Source organism: Hemibagrus wyckioides, linkage group LG17 (genome assembly GCF_019097595.1).
Source record: "Hemibagrus wyckioides isolate EC202008001 linkage group LG17, SWU_Hwy_1.0, whole genome shotgun sequence".
Taxonomy (NCBI): domain Eukaryota; kingdom Metazoa; phylum Chordata; class Actinopteri; order Siluriformes; family Bagridae; genus Hemibagrus; species Hemibagrus wyckioides.
In genome coordinates, this window is record NC_080726.1 from 7923266 (window position 1) to 7939631 (window position 16366).

Consider the following 16366-nt stretch of genomic DNA (forward strand, 5'->3'; position numbering starts at 1 on the left):
TTCTGGTGATCTGTGTGAATGAGAAATGGGTGAATGGCCCCCTCCAACCAATGCCTCCACTCCTCCAGGGCAGACTTCATGGCTAGCAGTTCCTTGTTGCCCACATCATAATTCATCTCCGCTGGTGTGAGTTTGCGGGAGAAAAGGGCACATGGGTGCAGTTTGCCTGACTCTGGCTGGCGTTGAGAAAGAACTCCTCCTACTCCGCAGTTAGAGGCGTCCACCTCCACGGTGAAAGGCAGGTCAGGTCGTGGGTGTCGGAGTATGGGGGCGGAGGAGAAGCTCTGCTTGAGCCTATTGAAGGCCATCCTGGCTTGATCAGTCCACCTTAATCTCCATGGGTTTCCTTTCAGCGACGAGGTTAAAGGACTGGCTATGGTGCTATAATTCCAGATGAAACGGCGGTAAAAGTTTGCGAACCCCAGAAATCGTTGTAGTTCCTTAATACTGGTAGGTTCCGGCCAAGAAGTGATAGCTGCCACCTTTGACTGGTCCATTTCCACTCCCTTTTGAGAAATCACATACCCCAGAAACGTTCTGGAGGAGCAGTGGAATACACACTTTTCCAGTTTTACAAAGAGATTGTGGTCTGCAAGACAGTGAAGGATGGCTCAAACGTGAGAAATGTGTTGGTCATGGTCGGATGAGTAAATCAGTATGTCGTCGATGTAGGCTATGACGTGACTGTGGAGTATGTCTCTGAATATTTCGTTAATCATGGATTGAAAAACTGCGGGGGCATTGGTAAGTCCATAAGGCATGACCAAATACTCATAGTGTCCATTTGTCGCGTGGAAAGCAGTCTTCCATTCATCTCCCTCCTTTATCCTGATTAGGTTATAGGCGCTGCGCAGATCGAGCTTAGTAAATACTTTAGCTCCTTGTAGCTGTTCGAGGGCAGCTGGAACTAGCGGGAGAGGATAGGGGTAAGGCACGGTGATGGCGTTCAAACCTTGGTAGTCAATGCATGGCCGGAGACCTCCGTCCTTTTTCTCCACGAAGAAGAAACCTGCAGCAGCCGGTGATGTAGAGGGTTGTATATATCCAGCTGTGAGAGCCTCTTCGATGTAGTCCTCCACGGCCTTTTTTTCTGGAATGGAGAGGGGGTAGACTCGACTCTTGGGTAGTGTGGTGTTGGGGAGGAGCTCAATGGCGCAATCCCATGGTCTGTGCGGTGGGATCCTGGTCGCCTTTTCCTTACTGAAAATCTCTCGCAGATCATGATATTCCTGAGGGATTGAACTAAGGTTGGATGTACCTGGGCTTTCAACAGACGTAGCGAGGCATGGTCGAGGTGTGTGTTTCAGAAAGCAATTCGTGATACAGAAAGGAGCCCACCTACGGATGTCACCGTCCTTCCAGGAGATATCAGGGTCATGACGCTGCAGCCAGGGTAAGCCCAGGACTATGGGGTTGGATGGGGAGGAGATGACAAAGAACGATAACTGTTCACGATGGAATAATCCGAGTTGGAATTCAGCGAATGGCTGTAGAGATGTATTGAGACAGCGTCACGTTGGTGTCGCGGCATGCCATCTCAGCTTGTAACTCCGGGTTGAGTCCTTCGCGAAACACCGCCATGAGAGCTATCACATTCCATCCAGACTGCGCGGCTAGTGTGCGGAATTTAATGGCGTAATCTGCTGCCGTATCCATTCCCTGGCGCAACTCCAGCAGCTGTACAGAAACATCCTTGCCTCCAGCCGGGTATTCGAATACCTCCTTGATTAAGTTCACGAAATAATCAGCGGATGTTTTGACTTGAGGATCGGAGTCCCAAACCGCTGCTGCCCAGTCTAGCGCTCTACCGGTAAGCAGGGATAAAATAAACGCGCACCTGGTTCTCTCGTCGCCGTATGCCTCTGGCTGATGAGCAAAGTAGTTGTCACATTGACGCAGAAATCCCCGGCAGCGATCGCCGGATCCATCAAACTTTTCCGGCAGGGCGAAACGGGGAAGTTTGCTGCGCGCATAGAGTGCCGGCGTAGCGGCGGCTGCTTGGTCTCGTGGCTGTTGCTGATTCGCGGCTCTCAGAGAGTCAACTTCCTCTTGATACTCATGGATGAGGACTCGCTGTCGCCATAACGCCGCTTGCATATCCGCTGGATTCATCTCTGGCAAAGCATTCTGTAATGACTCATCAGGCGCCGGTGTATTAGAATCCATTCGCAGATTTATTGAAGAACAGAAGACAGGTAATTGTGGTCAAGAAAACAAAAGCAAAGGGTCAAATACCAGAAAGACTAACACTAAGCAAACTAGACAAAAACGCATATCCGAAACTCGTAGTAAAGAGATAAACAGGCAAGGTCATACACGAAGAAGCTAACAGGAACAAAATAAAGGCTTGGCAAGTCACGCTAAACGGAAACAATGCTTCGCACTAGAGTGAAGGTGGCGTGCTGCTTAAATACACCTCTGTACCGGAAGTGGGCAGAGATGGTTAATACTCGGGCGATGGCTCCCTCTGGTGTTCACGCCCAGGCTGCCTAGTGACATGATCCTGTTTTAACTGAACTGGTGCCAAATTTTATTTTCCATCTAAGATGTAAGATTTTGCAATGGATTTGGAAGAGAATTTCATAGCATGAAAAATTAAAAGGAATGAAATGAATCATTCACACAAACTAACGATATTAATGTAAAATGCAGTCTTCAGTGTTTATAGTATCTGGATTGAGAACTTTGTGCTTCCTCATATAATATTATAGTGTATATTGTAGCTTACAACAAAACACCCACATTATTATGAAAATACAAAGCCTGTCTTATAAAATACTGGTCCATGTAAACATATTCTTGACACAGGCAAAAACATGGGAGAGGGGTATGAGACCGTAGAGAGGCCAGGAAAGAGCAGACACACAAACATGCTCAGCTGTTCTTGATGCTATCACAGCAGCATCTCGGAAGACACGTATCACTGCAAAGTATTTCCTCGGTTGAAAGACGAAGATTAGGGTAGACCACCATGCTCAGTGTAAGCAGTCCTTCCATCTTCCACACTTCAGGCTTTATTTGATTTTTTTGTTCTGTGCAATCCAGTCACTCATCAGAAGGACATGGACGAATACATTTAGTTTTGTTGTGTATAGGAGTGCATTAGTCTTCTATATCCTACAATAATATAAGAAGAAAGAAAACATTATTTATCATAAATCCGAATGATTAAAATGTTACTTAGGGAAGTGGTGGCTCACACAGTTAAGGCTCTTTGTCACTGATCAGAAGAGCCCCAGTACTGCCAAGCTACTGCTGTTGGGCCCTTGAGCAAGGCCCTTAACCCTTCCTGCTCCAGGGGCACAGTATCATGGCTGACCTTGCGCTCTGACCCCAGCTTCCAGTGACAATAAAGTTGAATCTAATCTAATCTAAATAGTTCACTAAACAGTAATTAAAAAAGTGAGGGAGTCATAGTATCATATGATGTGCATGCGATTTTTGTTGACTGCTTATCAGTTGCCAATAGTGAGCTAACTGATGTGTAGTTAATCTGGAGGGTCATTTCCGACTCAGGGTTACAGAATCAGTTCATGTTTTGTGCTCTCACCTCACTGGAGAAGCTGTAGAAATGAGGCTATGCAACATAAATGTGTTATGTTGTACTTGCATTAATATAAAAATATGTTAGGACAGATAAAAGTGTTTAACATTCATATAGATCAAGTATGACAAGTGTCATGCCCAGGTATTTGCTGGTATGCAGAAAAGTATATATTCGTGAGGAAACAAAAAGCTCCATTAACAGAAAATCTTTCTGGATCTACACATATGACAGATTATCAGAGCTATGTGTGGATAAAAAGGGAACAACTCACTTCAGTTTTTCCAGTTTGTAGTCTTTATGCTGTTGTAGAACTTTAAGTTTTTCCCGTCCAGACATCCCTAGTTGGTTCCCAGTTAGTTCCAGCTCTTTGAGGTGTAATGGGTTCAGTGTGAGAGCTGAGGCCAGATCAGTGCAACCGCTTTCAGTGACAGAACAGTATGACAAACTAGAAAAAAATACACATTTAATGTCACATGGTACATTTCTCCAAAAAGTGTAACCAGCTTGTGTATAAAGTCTTGTGTGAAAATTGTCCACATTGAAATGTGTACTATGTATTTTCCTCTCTCACTGAATGACCTACTATCATCTGATTGTGTTTTTCTTTCTTTAAGTTCTCTAATATTCAAATAAGAATAAGGTAAAGGTGGGACAAAGATTTTTTGTCCCCAAATTTGCTTCACTGAACTTGTGCTGGAGATACAAGGCTAACGGCTTTTGATCATCAGTTAACATCATGCTAACTCCATGATGCTAACATAATCTCAAAAAAAATGCTAATTTCTAGCATTTACAATTTGTGACATAATGTGAAAAAAAAAAGTTATCTAAAACATTACAAAAATACGTCACTAAAAGTGAAACCGGAATTGCTTGATTATATATTTCGCATTTAAAATACGGGATTCTTTTAAATGTTAATCATGTTAGCATCACTGCAATATCGAAGAAGCTAAATTTAGACAGAAAAGGTGTGCTGGCTGCTAGATTTGATGTATGTGGAAGCATTTTCTCCTAATATTCATTTATTGAAAGATATTTGTTTAAAACGTATAGAATTGCAATGAATTGATGTTCACCTTAGCTTCTCCAGCTTACAGCAGGTCTTGCTTAGAAAATCTGAGATGTGCTTTACTCCACTGTCCCCAAATTTATTCCTGTTCAGACACAGCTCACTCAGGTGAGACGGGTTTGAATTTAAAGCTTTACACAGTATGCGGCAGCCGCTACTGGTGATGCCACAGTCTGATAGGCTGTACGTGGGAAAAAAGCAGATACACAATATGTTAGCATATACAGATCCTTTTGAGATTATCACACACTTAACTTGAACACAAGAGCTAAGAGTCTTTTCACACATGCAATGCATTTCTCACACAAACACAAGAAAGGTTAAAGTTAACTTATATTCTGACACTTAAGGTGGTATAAAATGTTTTAGATAAATCCCCTACTTTAGAACATTCAGTTTACAGGATGGATTTCCCAGGCCTTTGGAGAGATGCTGTACTCCATCAGCATTAAGAGTATTTTTACTCAAATCCAACTCAATCAAACTGGAGTTACTGTTCAGTGCTGTAGCCAGGTATGGGCAGCTTTTGCTGTTCAGCTGACAGTTATAAAGCCTGGTGAGAAATTGTAAGTTCCACTTTTAATAAAATATTAAAACAATCATATTGTCTAAGATAAATGACATTAAAGTGATTGTTTAAAAGTAGGACCTAGCACTCACTTTAATGTTTCCAGCCTACAGAGTGGATTCCGCAGAGTATCAGAGAGGAGGATTATTCCTGATGTTACTGATGCACACAGGGGATTGAAGCTCAGGTCAAGCCCTCTCAGGTGTGAAGGGTTTGAGTTAAGAGCTGAGAAAAGGGGACCGCAATCTTCTGCTTGAATTCCACATTCAGACAATCTGCAGGAAAACAAATAGAATTAAGAGTATAGACAAATGAGCACACTCAAGAAGCGTTTTATGTAGTTATAGTACGGGGCAACCCTTAAAAGTTCTATTTTATTTTTAAACATCACAACAAAGGGCTTTGCTTTCAGAAAAACAAGTAGACTCTTTTCTTAGAGTATACAGCACACTGTAATGATCAAACTGTTCATCTTAGGCCAGCAATTGTAATATTAAACTGAAGGTGGTGTGCTTGTTTGTGTGCAAAACATGAACGTACTCCAGAATATCCAGTTTACAGTGCGGACTTCGAAGACCTTCTGAAAGAATTCTTATTCCAGACTGATGCAAATTATTCCCACTGAGTTTCAGTTCTTTGAGGCTTGACGACTTTGAGCTGATGGCCGAGGTCAGAGCTTGAATGCCTTTGTCTAAGAGGTTACAGTGTCTGACTCTGGAAGACAAATCGAGAGGCAAAGCTTGTACAAAAAATATAATAATCATCTTCCATGTGTTGTAGAAAGGAAAACTTACTCAGCTGTTCTAGACAACGTCACAACAGGTAGCATTCTTTGAAGGCATTCATCTGAATTTTCCATGCTGTATTTCCTCAGGTCAAAGGCATCTAGTGCATTTCCTGAGGTCAGCAACACAAAAACAAGAGCAGACCACTGTGAAGGTGAGAGCTTGGTCTTGGCAAGCCTTCTGGATCTCTGGAATTCTTGTATCTCCTCCTCTAGAGAAAAGTCATTGAGTTCATTTAGGCAGTGAAATAGGTTGATATACTTCTCTGGATCAAGGCGCATCCTGAGTCGGATTTTGATGTACTCGATTGACTGTTGAACATTTGAGGAACCGGATTCTGATGTCTTTGGAAACAGTACTTGTAGCAGAGCCTGGTTGCTTTCCTGAGAGATGCCAAGCAGGAAGCGGAGGAACAGGTCAAACTCCCCACTTTTACTCTGCAAGGCTTTGTCCACAGCAGTCTTGTGAAGATCAGTGAGGGACAAACATGAAAATTTAATGGCGCACTTTGCTGGATTCCACTGGTGAAGCACAGTATTGTTCCCTCTGCTGAAGTCAATGTGCACATACAAAGCTGCAAGAAATTCTTGGATGCTTAAGTGTACGAAGCAAAAGACCCTTCCTTTACTATGAAAAAGCTCACACTCCTCTCTGAAGATTCTTGTGCAAACTCCTGAGTTCACGACCGCATCATTGACATTGATGCCACACTCTTCCAGGTCTTCCTCATAGAAGATCAAATTGCCTTTTAGCAACTGTTTGAAGGCGAGCTCTCCTAATTTAATAATCATCTCTTTGTCATCTCTCTGCTCCTTGTTATACTTTTCCTTTCTGATTCGAGTCTGAATTATGAGAAAATGTGTGTACATTTGAGTCAGAGTCTTGGGAATTGCTTTGCCGTCTGCTTCTTTCAACATCTTCTCCAGAACAGTTGCTGAAATCCAACAAAACACCGGTATGTGGCACATGATATAGAGGCTCCTTGACAACTTCAGATGTTTGATAACGTCATTGGCCAGGCTTTCGTCACTGATGCTTTTCCTTAAGTACTCTTCCTTCTGAGGGTCATTAAATCCTCGGATCTCCGTCACCTGACTTATCCATTCATGAGGAATTTGACTAGCTGCTGCTGGTCTGGAGGTTATCCAAATGAGGGCGGAAGAAAGAAGATTCCCCTTGATGAGGTTTGTCAGCAAAACATCAACCGAGGTAGTGATATTTACCTCACTAACAACCATACTGTTTTTAAAATCTAAGGATAAACGATGTTCATCCAGACCATCAAAAATGAACACAATCTTTTTTGTGGTAACATTCGTAAACGTTATTTCTTTTAGGTGTGGAAAGAAATGGTGAAGCAGATTCTCCAGACTGAAGCAGTGGTCCTTCAGCAAGTTAAGCTCCCTGAAGGGAAGTGGGAATATGAAATGGACATTTTGATTCGCTAAGTCTTCTGCCCAGTCCAAAATGAATTTCTGCACAGAGATTGTTTTTCCGATGCCAGCAACCCCATTTGTCAGCACAGTCCTTATGACTCTATCTTGGCCTTGTAAGGGTTTGAAGATGTCGTTGCATTTGATTGGCTTGTCATCTGTTATCTGGTGAATCCTTGATGCTGTCTCAATCTGCCTCACCTCGTGTTCATTGTTCACTTCTCCAATTACTCCCTCTGTGATGTAAAGCTCTGTGTAGATGTCATTGAGAAGTTTTGAATATCCCTGTTGTTGTAGTCCTTCAGATATCCGCTGAAATCTCTTCCTTAGAATAGATTTTAATTTATCTTCAGGTGAGCACCTAAAACATGATCACATTATTGACAACATGTAAATTTTTTTAAACAATAATCACCACAATCGCAGTAAAACAAAAATCTTTAATAAAGATGTAACAAGAAGTTAGCTTACTTTTCAGAATCATCAGCAGAGTAAACCATGTTTACTGTTATTTTCTGGTTTAGTTGAATCTTGGTTCTCTTCCTATTTTTGGAGAAATGTGCCACAAATGCAGTTGTTAAAAAGACCAGCAGGTACTAAATAACCATATTTGCTATGATATTAACCATACATGCATCTTTCTCCATCATTTTTATATAGTACACTTTCTCTGCTTCTCTCCTTGACCTTTCTTTGAATATCTTTGATTTCTACTATTGGCACCGCTTACCAAAAACGGACTGGTCTTAAAAGGGACAATCTTCTTACATGCAAGCTGAATAATTTCTATGTAGGTTGATCTGATATGTGCTAGGATACAATTGCTTTCTTATTACTCTAGGGCTAATCTAAAGAGTGCATGAACTTCATCCTCACTGATAATATGGCTAATATCTAAAGAAACAAGAACACATCAGCGCGTGTCCTGATACTTCTTTGATGGTAACAGGCTCAAATATGTGTCAAACTGGATTAGCCTAAATGCTATGCTATGATCGCCACCAGATCTCAACCCATTTGAACACCAATGGAAGATTTTGGACTAATTTCTCAGAACGTACTCCATTACCATCAGCAAAATAGAATATCTTAAAGAAGAACACTTCCAGAGACTTGAGAAAACACAGGATATGGGCGCTCACTGAATAGTTTTCTATGCTTTTCTTTTCCAAGTTGCTCGTTCGCAATTACAAAAATCCAAGTATTTTTCATGAGTTTTTTTTTTTTTACAGATAAGGACAGGCTAAAAGTCTCCATTGGTCCACTGGTTCTCAACTGACAGTCCTACTCTAGCCGAGCAATACAGTGACGTCACTGTTGTTCACTTAAGCAAGTGAGAAGATGGACGATTCGATGGACTGCATTTCTTTAATTTGTAACCATCTCAACTATTTAGAAATATTATATGTAATAACGTCAGTATGTGAATACTAAACTTAATAATACCTCAAGAAATATGTATTATGATGAAAAATATGTAGTCAGTAAAATTGAAATAAATGTCCAAATAAATGACAGAAGAAAGTTCTAGCTGTAACATTCTAGCTATAAACCCATTCTCCTAGTCTTACCCAGTTGGGTCTGATGGTTCTTTCTGAAGCGCCAGTGGAGGGTTCATTGAATTGTCACTTTTAATTGATATACCGCTCCCAACAGTTGAAGAAGATTCTACACTGTAAAAGAGGATTAATACATGAGACACAAATAAAATGACTTGACAGAAGAAAGTTATAACATTCTAGCTATAAACCCACTCTGGTTTTAAGACACTCTGGGGATAGTTTCTAAAACCACAGATGAATATGAAGGTATAACCTACACAGGTAAGTTTGTCCATCAAAAGTCCATCATTAGAGATTAGATGCAAATCGATGCAAAACAGTGTAGAAAATAATCTCCCAGTCTTACCCAGTTGTGTCTGATGATTCTTTCTGAAGCGCCAGTGGAGGGTTCATTGAATTGTCACTTTTAATTGATACACAGCTCCCAACAGTTGAAGAAGGTTCTACACTGTAAAAGAGGATTAGTACATAAAGATTAATACATGAGACACAATATTAACACCACGAAACTACACACATGGCTCCATTTCTCTAATAACCATGAACAATGGTTTAAGCTGCAGATTAAAAAAACATTATAAATATTATATACTGCTTTAGGTAGCTTTTGGAATAATACATGAGACACAAATATATGACTTTACAGAAGAAAGTTATAACATTCTAGTCATAAACCTACTCTGGTTTTAAGACACTCTGGAGATTCTAAAACCACAGATGAATATGAAGGTATAACCTACACAGGTAAGTTTAAATCAAAAGTCCATCATTAGAGATTAGATGCAAATCGATGCAATGTAATCTCCTAGTCTTACCTCCTAGTCTTCAGAAACTGCAGTGGAGAGATCATTGAATGGTCATTTTTTTTCGGCACACCGCTCCCTACAGACGAAGGAGGTTCTACACTGCAAACGAGGATTAATACATGAGACACGATATTAACAAACGTAAACATTAATACGTAACAAATTAACTAACCAGAGTTTATTCCATCCAAAACAAATCAACATTTCTTTTATAAATGATTTCGATTGTAAATGTTGATAATGCAGAAATGTGATAGAAAACATGCCCCCATGCTTCAGGGCTCACACCTTCGATCAGTAGGTTTGTTCAAAGTGACTGGTAGCTCCATAGACCAGTCACTTTTGAGAGACACACAGCTGGGTGTTGAAGTGTGTACTCTTTCCTGTTGGATCACCCTGAAATATAGATAGTGTCAAAATATGTGACTCAAACTTAAATGTTCTAAAATAAAGACATTATTACTACCATCATTTATTATTATTATTATTATTATTATTATTATTTACTGCACTAGGTGAACTTTACGTTAGTTAACAAACATAAAAAATAATACATTACAGGTAAAACACAATTCAGCCTCACATTAATGTGTCATCTGTTGTACAGTTAATATACTGGATTTCGTTAATATTTAAACAATGGTCAACTGAGATGAGCGTCTACTAACATTATTTAGAATGTGCAGGTGTTCCTATTAAAGTGGACAGTGAATGTATATTGATGCTGAAATTAATTGTTGGTTGAGATGTAATGCACAAATGTGATAGAAAACATGCCCCCCGCTTCACACCTTCGATCAGTAGGTTTGTTCAAAGTGACTGGTAGCTCCATAGACCAGTCACTTTTGAGAGACACACAGCTGGGTGTTGAAGTGTGTACTCTTTCCTGTTGGATCACCCTGAAATATAGATAGTGTCAAAATATGTGACTCAAACTTAAAGGTTCTAAAATAAAGACATTATTACTACCATCATTTATTATTATTATTATTATTATTATTATTATTATTATTATTATTATTATTATTATTTACTGCACTAGGTGAACTTTACGTTAGTTAACAAACATAAAAAATAATACATTACAGGTAAAACACAATTCAGCCTCACATTAATGTGTCATCTGTTGTACAGTTAATATACTGGATTTCGTTAATATTTAAACAATGGTCAACTGAGATGAGCGTCTACTAACATTATTTAGAATGTGCAGGTGTGCCTATTAAAGTGGACAGTGAATGTATATTGATGCTGAAATTAATTGTTGGTTGAGATGTAATGCACAAATGTGATAGAAAACATGCCCCCCGCTTCACACCTTCGATCAGTAGGTTTGTTCAAAGTGACTGGTAGCTCCATAGACCAGTCACTTTTGAGAGACACACAGCTGGGTGTTGAAGTGTGTACTCTTTCCTGTTGGATCACCCTGAACATGAATATGAACAGTGTCAAATTACTTTATTATTATTAATATTATTATTATTATTATTATTATTATTATTATTATTATTTTACATGACTGATGGACCCACTGCATACTGTCCTTTTAAGAATATGATTGTGTATCTGTATGCTGTTTTTTTAAATGTTATTGTTACTCTTCATCGACAAACTTTTACGCTTTTACTTCAGGTCAGTTTTTGGTGGCAAAAAGCATGTGGATACTGACCATCACACTTATATGTGCCTTTTTCAAAACCGTGGCCATTAACACAGTACTCTCCTTTTGTTATTGTAACAGTCAACCACTAGAGGACCTCAGAGACCTTTTCTTCACTTTTATACTCCTGTAAGAAAGTCTACCCAGATTTTGGCACATAGATAGATAGATAGATAGATAGATAGATAGATAGATAGATAGATAGATAGATAGATAGATAGATAGATAGATAGATAGATAGATAGATAGATAGATAGATAGATAGATAGATAGATAGATAGATAGATAGATAGATAGTCAGTAGTCAGTAAAATTAAATTAAATGTACTGAGTCCAAATAAATGACTTGACAGAAGAATGTTATAACATTCTAGCTATAAACCCACTCTGGTTTTAAGACACTCTGGGGATAGTTTCTAAAACCACAGATGAATATGAAGGTATAACCTACACAGGTAAGTTTAGATCAATTGTCTGCCATTAGAGATTAGATGCAAATCGATGCAAAACAGTGTAGAAAATAATCTCTTAGTCTTACCCAGGTGTGTCTGATGGTTCTTTCTGAAACCTCTGTGGAAGGTCCATTGAAATGTTGCTTTTCATTGAAGCACAGCTCCACACAGGTGAAGAAGGTTCTACACTGTAAAAGAGGATTAATACATAAAGATTAATACATGAGACATAATATTAACACCACGAAACTACACACATGGCTCCATTTCTCTAATAACCATGAACAGTGGTTTACGCTGCAAATTAAAAAACATTATAAACATTATATACTGCTTTAGGTAGCTTTTGGAGGAAACACTCCATATGTGTTTTAAAACAAATCAACATTTATTTAATAAATTATTTTGATTGTAAAGGTTGATAACCATCAAATGTTTCTAGGTTTTAACAGTGGAACACAATTATGCCTCACATTAATATGTCATCTATTATACAGTTAATATATTGTATTTAGTTAATATTCAAACAAAGATCAACTAAGGTGAGCATCTACTAACATTATTAGAATGCACAGGTGTACAGATGTTCCTGTTAAAGTGGACAGTGAATGTATATTAATGCTGAAATTACATGGTGGTTAAGATGTAATGCAAAAATAATGATGCTACATAATGGAAACTTTATGAAAACCACCAGCGTATCATTTTAAACACTATGTTATGCTATTATTGTTAATACACAAGTCAATGTTCAAGCCATTATGATTCGACAGTAATAATAAATATGCAGCTAATTGAGGATAATAGCTTTCCTAATCCCTCTATCTTTTATTTCCATATCCATTTATGCACAAATGGCAGTTATCAAGTTGTTAAATGAGTCTACTGTATTTTAATGTACATGATATACTCTTACTGTCCACTTTATTAGAAACATCAATACACTTGCTCATGGAACAATCCAAACAACTAAATATAAAACCGTGTGTGTGTGTGTGTGCATGTGTGTGTGTGTGTGTGTGTATGAGACCTGAGTTATTCTAAACCAGCCTTCCACTTTCTCTTTCCCACTCAAACCGAAAAGAGTCACAGAAACTGCACCGTTAAAGACAATCAAAAATCCAATTTTTCCTCATGCCAGTGTTTGAACACACACCAATTAAAAATTTTGTCCTGCATCTTTGTGATATTATACACTGTGGCATGGTTGAGCAGGTGCACATGTGTTCCTAATAATATTGTTTAAGTAAAAATTAATGGTTTATTTGTACTGCTATAAAGACTGGCTAATTAAATTAAATGTATGTAGAATTAAGGACTGTTTCGGATAAACTGACCCATCAGCTGGGCATAATGCTGCCTGTTGGCCAGTGAAATAGAGACTTACATCCTTAAAAAAAAACGCAACTGTGCTTATTAAACTTTGAACACTTTGCACTCTGTTGCTGCTCTTTGTTTATCTTGGCTTTCAATGGAAATGCCAGTTGTTCATTGGAGCTGAAGCAGACACTGAGAAGTTTGATCTCCCGATTCAGGTCTCCACCAAACAAAGCATGACCTGTTCACACTCAATTTTTTAAGACATCCTGTTCAAAATGTCCCCTAAAACAATTTGAATATAGCTTTATTTCCATAATATCAGTAATACAAAAACCTTTTAAAATGCCCACTACATCATAGCTTATGTATTAACCATTAAAATGTTTTTTTAGTTTCAAATGAAAGGGTAATTTGATGGTAAAAATGTTGCTTTCAAGACTTTAAAGTTGATGTTACAAGAATAATCAGTATCATTAAATTCGTCCAATGAAGCCAATCCTTGGATCCACTAAATGTCCACAATGAGTTTGTCACACTAAAGACATGAATAATGCATAAAGAATGTTTTAGCTATTTCAACATATACTATTAGCAAAAACAAACAAACAGACAGACAGACAGACAGACAGACAGACAGACAAACAAATAAATAAATAAATAAATAAATAAATAAATAAATAAATAAATAAATAAATAAATAAAAGAGTTTGCTAACTTTTACTCTTCCATTTCACACAAGTGAATATTTTATTTTCCCTCGTTTTTGTAAATAATTTACTGGTTCCATTGCTCTTAAATTGATTCTGCATTTGTTTAATTTCATCTGAATTAGAGTGAATTAATACCCTATATAGGCAGCTTAACTGTTTATATGTCATAACGTAAGTATTTGAATAATAAACTTAATAATAATACCTCAAGAAATATGTATTTTGATCAAATACAATCAGTAAAATTAAATTAAATGTATTGAGTCCAAATAAATGGCTTTACAGAAGAAAGTTATAACATTCTACCTATAAACCCACTCTGGTTTTAAGACACTCTGGGGATAGTTTCAAAAAACACAGATGAATATGAAGGTATAACCTACACAGGTAAGTTTAGATCAAACCTGTACCAAAACAGTGTAGAAAATAATCTCCTAGTCTTACCCAGGTGTGTCTGATGGTTCTTTCTGAAACTTCAGTGGTGGGTTCATTGAATTGTCACTTTTCATTGACACACAACTCCCTACAGGTGAAGAAGGTTCTACACTGTAAAAGAGGATTAATACATGAGGAGTAATACATGAGACACAATACATCACCACGAAACTACACACATGGCTCCATTTCTCTAATAACCATGAACAATGGTTTACACTTAAGATTAAGAAATATCATTTACTGCATTACATCAGTTAACAAACATAAACAATAACATGTTACCCGTAACAAGTAACTAACTAATGGTTACTCCATATGTGTTTTAAAACAAATCAACATTTATTTATTAAGTTATTTTGATTCTAAAGCTTGATAATTAATAAACGTTGCTGGGTGTTAACACTGGAACACAATTCAGCCTCACATTAATATGTCATCTATTATACAGTTAATATTCAAACAAAGATCAACTCAGGTGAGCGTCTACTATCATTATCGGAGTACATGCGCAGGTGTACACGTTTCAAAAACCACAGATGAATATGATGGTATAACCTAAACAGGTAAGTTTAAATCAAATTAGACATGCAAATCTGTGCAAAATAGTGTAGGCTATGAAAATAAATCTCCTAGGGTTACCCAGGTGTGTCTGATGGTTCTTTCGGAAACTTCAGTGGAGGGTTCATTGAATGGTCACTTTTCATCGACACACAACTCTCTACAGGTGAAGTAGGCTCTACACTGTAAAAAAAAATTGGTTAATACGTGAGGATTATTAGATGAGACACAATATTAACACCACAAAACTACACACTTGGCATTAGAAAATATTATTTACTAGGTACATTTTACATTTTACATTATTTACTAGGTACATTTATATATTTATGTAATTATTAATTATTTTGATTCTGAAGTTATACCCTCTTTTTAAACAGACAGACAGACAGACAGACAGACAGACAGACAGACAGATAGATAGATAGATAGATAGATAGATAGATAGATAGATAGATAGATAGATAGATAGATTCTAAATATTGATAATTATCAAAAGATGCAAGGTGTTAATATACTGTATTTATCAACTAATATGGGCATCTGTGAACATTATTAACATTATAGCTGTACAGGTGTTCCTATTAAAGTGGACAGTGAGTGTATATTAAGGCTGAAATTTGAAACATGGTAATTTGATGGAAAAAAATGATTTTTGCTTTAAAGACTTACTTCTTTTTGCAATCTGCCAGCCCACTCTGGGGCACTTCTTTAGGTGGGCTCTGATTCATAGCTGCCATCCTGTGTAGAGATAGACTGTACTAAAGCATGACGTCATCATAACAACATAGCTGAAAGACGTTAACACTTTGAGGTCAAATAAAGTTGTTGGTAGAAGAATAATCAATAGAATTAAATTCTTCTTAAAGCCAATCCTCAGAGTAACCAAATGTCCATGATGAGTTTGTCACACTAAAGACATGAGAGTGTTTTAGCTATTTTAGTATATACAATATACATTACAGTATTTCCAAAATTTGCTTCCATTTCTTACAAGTGATTCTTATTTTTCCCCCGTTTTGTGAATAATCCTGCTGTCTCCATTGCTCTTAGACTGTGGCTGCATTTGTTTCATTTCCCTTTTTGACTCCACCCAGTGATCACATGACCATTCTCATTCTGTAACTCTTTAACTCTCTGTGTCTCAGCTTGCTGAAAGTGCAAACCAGTCATATTCACACAAGCATTACTAGTAGATGAGACTTCCTGTGTGTATGCTCTAAAGAAGTTCCGGTATCCAGTAGTCGATACACTCACAAAAGGTTTTTGGCAGAAATATCTCCCCATCTTCTGACCAGGAAAACAAAACTGGTAGAACAGGGGAAACAAAGCCCAAAGGCAAACGTATGATGACATCAGCAATCTCATTAATCTCAAAACTGGGTACTGCTGAAAGAATGTGCAGAGCTTGTTTTGAAGGAGGGAGGCAAGAGATTATTCTCCAATAAGTTATAC

General features: G+C 37.8%; 1 protein-coding gene across 2 annotated transcripts; it reads right to left on the reverse strand.

Annotated features, from left to right (window-relative positions):
* Positions 1 to 1507: 1507 nt before the first annotated feature.
* LOC131367775 (NACHT, LRR and PYD domains-containing protein 12-like) lies at positions 1508 to 16078 on the reverse strand. 2 transcript variants are annotated; one of them, XM_058413265.1, is made up of 19 exons: positions 15906 to 16077; positions 15584 to 15652; positions 14993 to 15094; positions 14360 to 14461; positions 11972 to 12073; positions 11092 to 11199; positions 10565 to 10672; positions 10062 to 10169; positions 9783 to 9872; positions 9314 to 9415; positions 8977 to 9078; positions 7877 to 7948; positions 5982 to 7766; positions 5728 to 5901; positions 5280 to 5462; positions 5002 to 5172; positions 4627 to 4800; positions 3819 to 3992; positions 1508 to 3117 (listed from the first exon to the last, which is right to left on the reverse strand). In XM_058413265.1, the coding sequence occupies exons 1-19, from the start codon at positions 15953 to 15955 to the stop codon at positions 3111 to 3113; spliced, it is 3783 nt and encodes a 1260-aa protein (XP_058269248.1). In that variant the 5' UTR covers positions 15956 to 16077; the 3' UTR covers positions 1508 to 3110. The 2 variants fall into 2 exon arrangements, with proteins under 2 accessions (XP_058269248.1, XP_058269249.1); XM_058413266.1 differs by lacking the exon at positions 1508 to 3117 and having other exon boundaries at positions 3815 to 3992; positions 15906 to 16078.
* Positions 16079 to 16366: the final 288 nt, after the last annotated feature.

Bases quoted from the DNA above. Each gene is read 5' to 3' on its own strand.
- LOC131367775 (XM_058413265.1), bottom strand. From the start codon at position 15,955: ATGGAGACAGCAGGATTATTCACAAAACGGGGGAAAAATAAGAATCAC. The intron at 15,653-15,905 runs GTAAGAAATGGA...ATCTCTACACAG, and splicing joins GGGAAAAATAAGAATCACTT to GATGGCAGCTATGAATCAGA. The intron at 11,200-11,971 runs GTAAGACTAAGA...ATTCATGTTCAG, and splicing joins GAACCATCAGACACACCTGG to GGTGATCCAACAGGAAAGAG.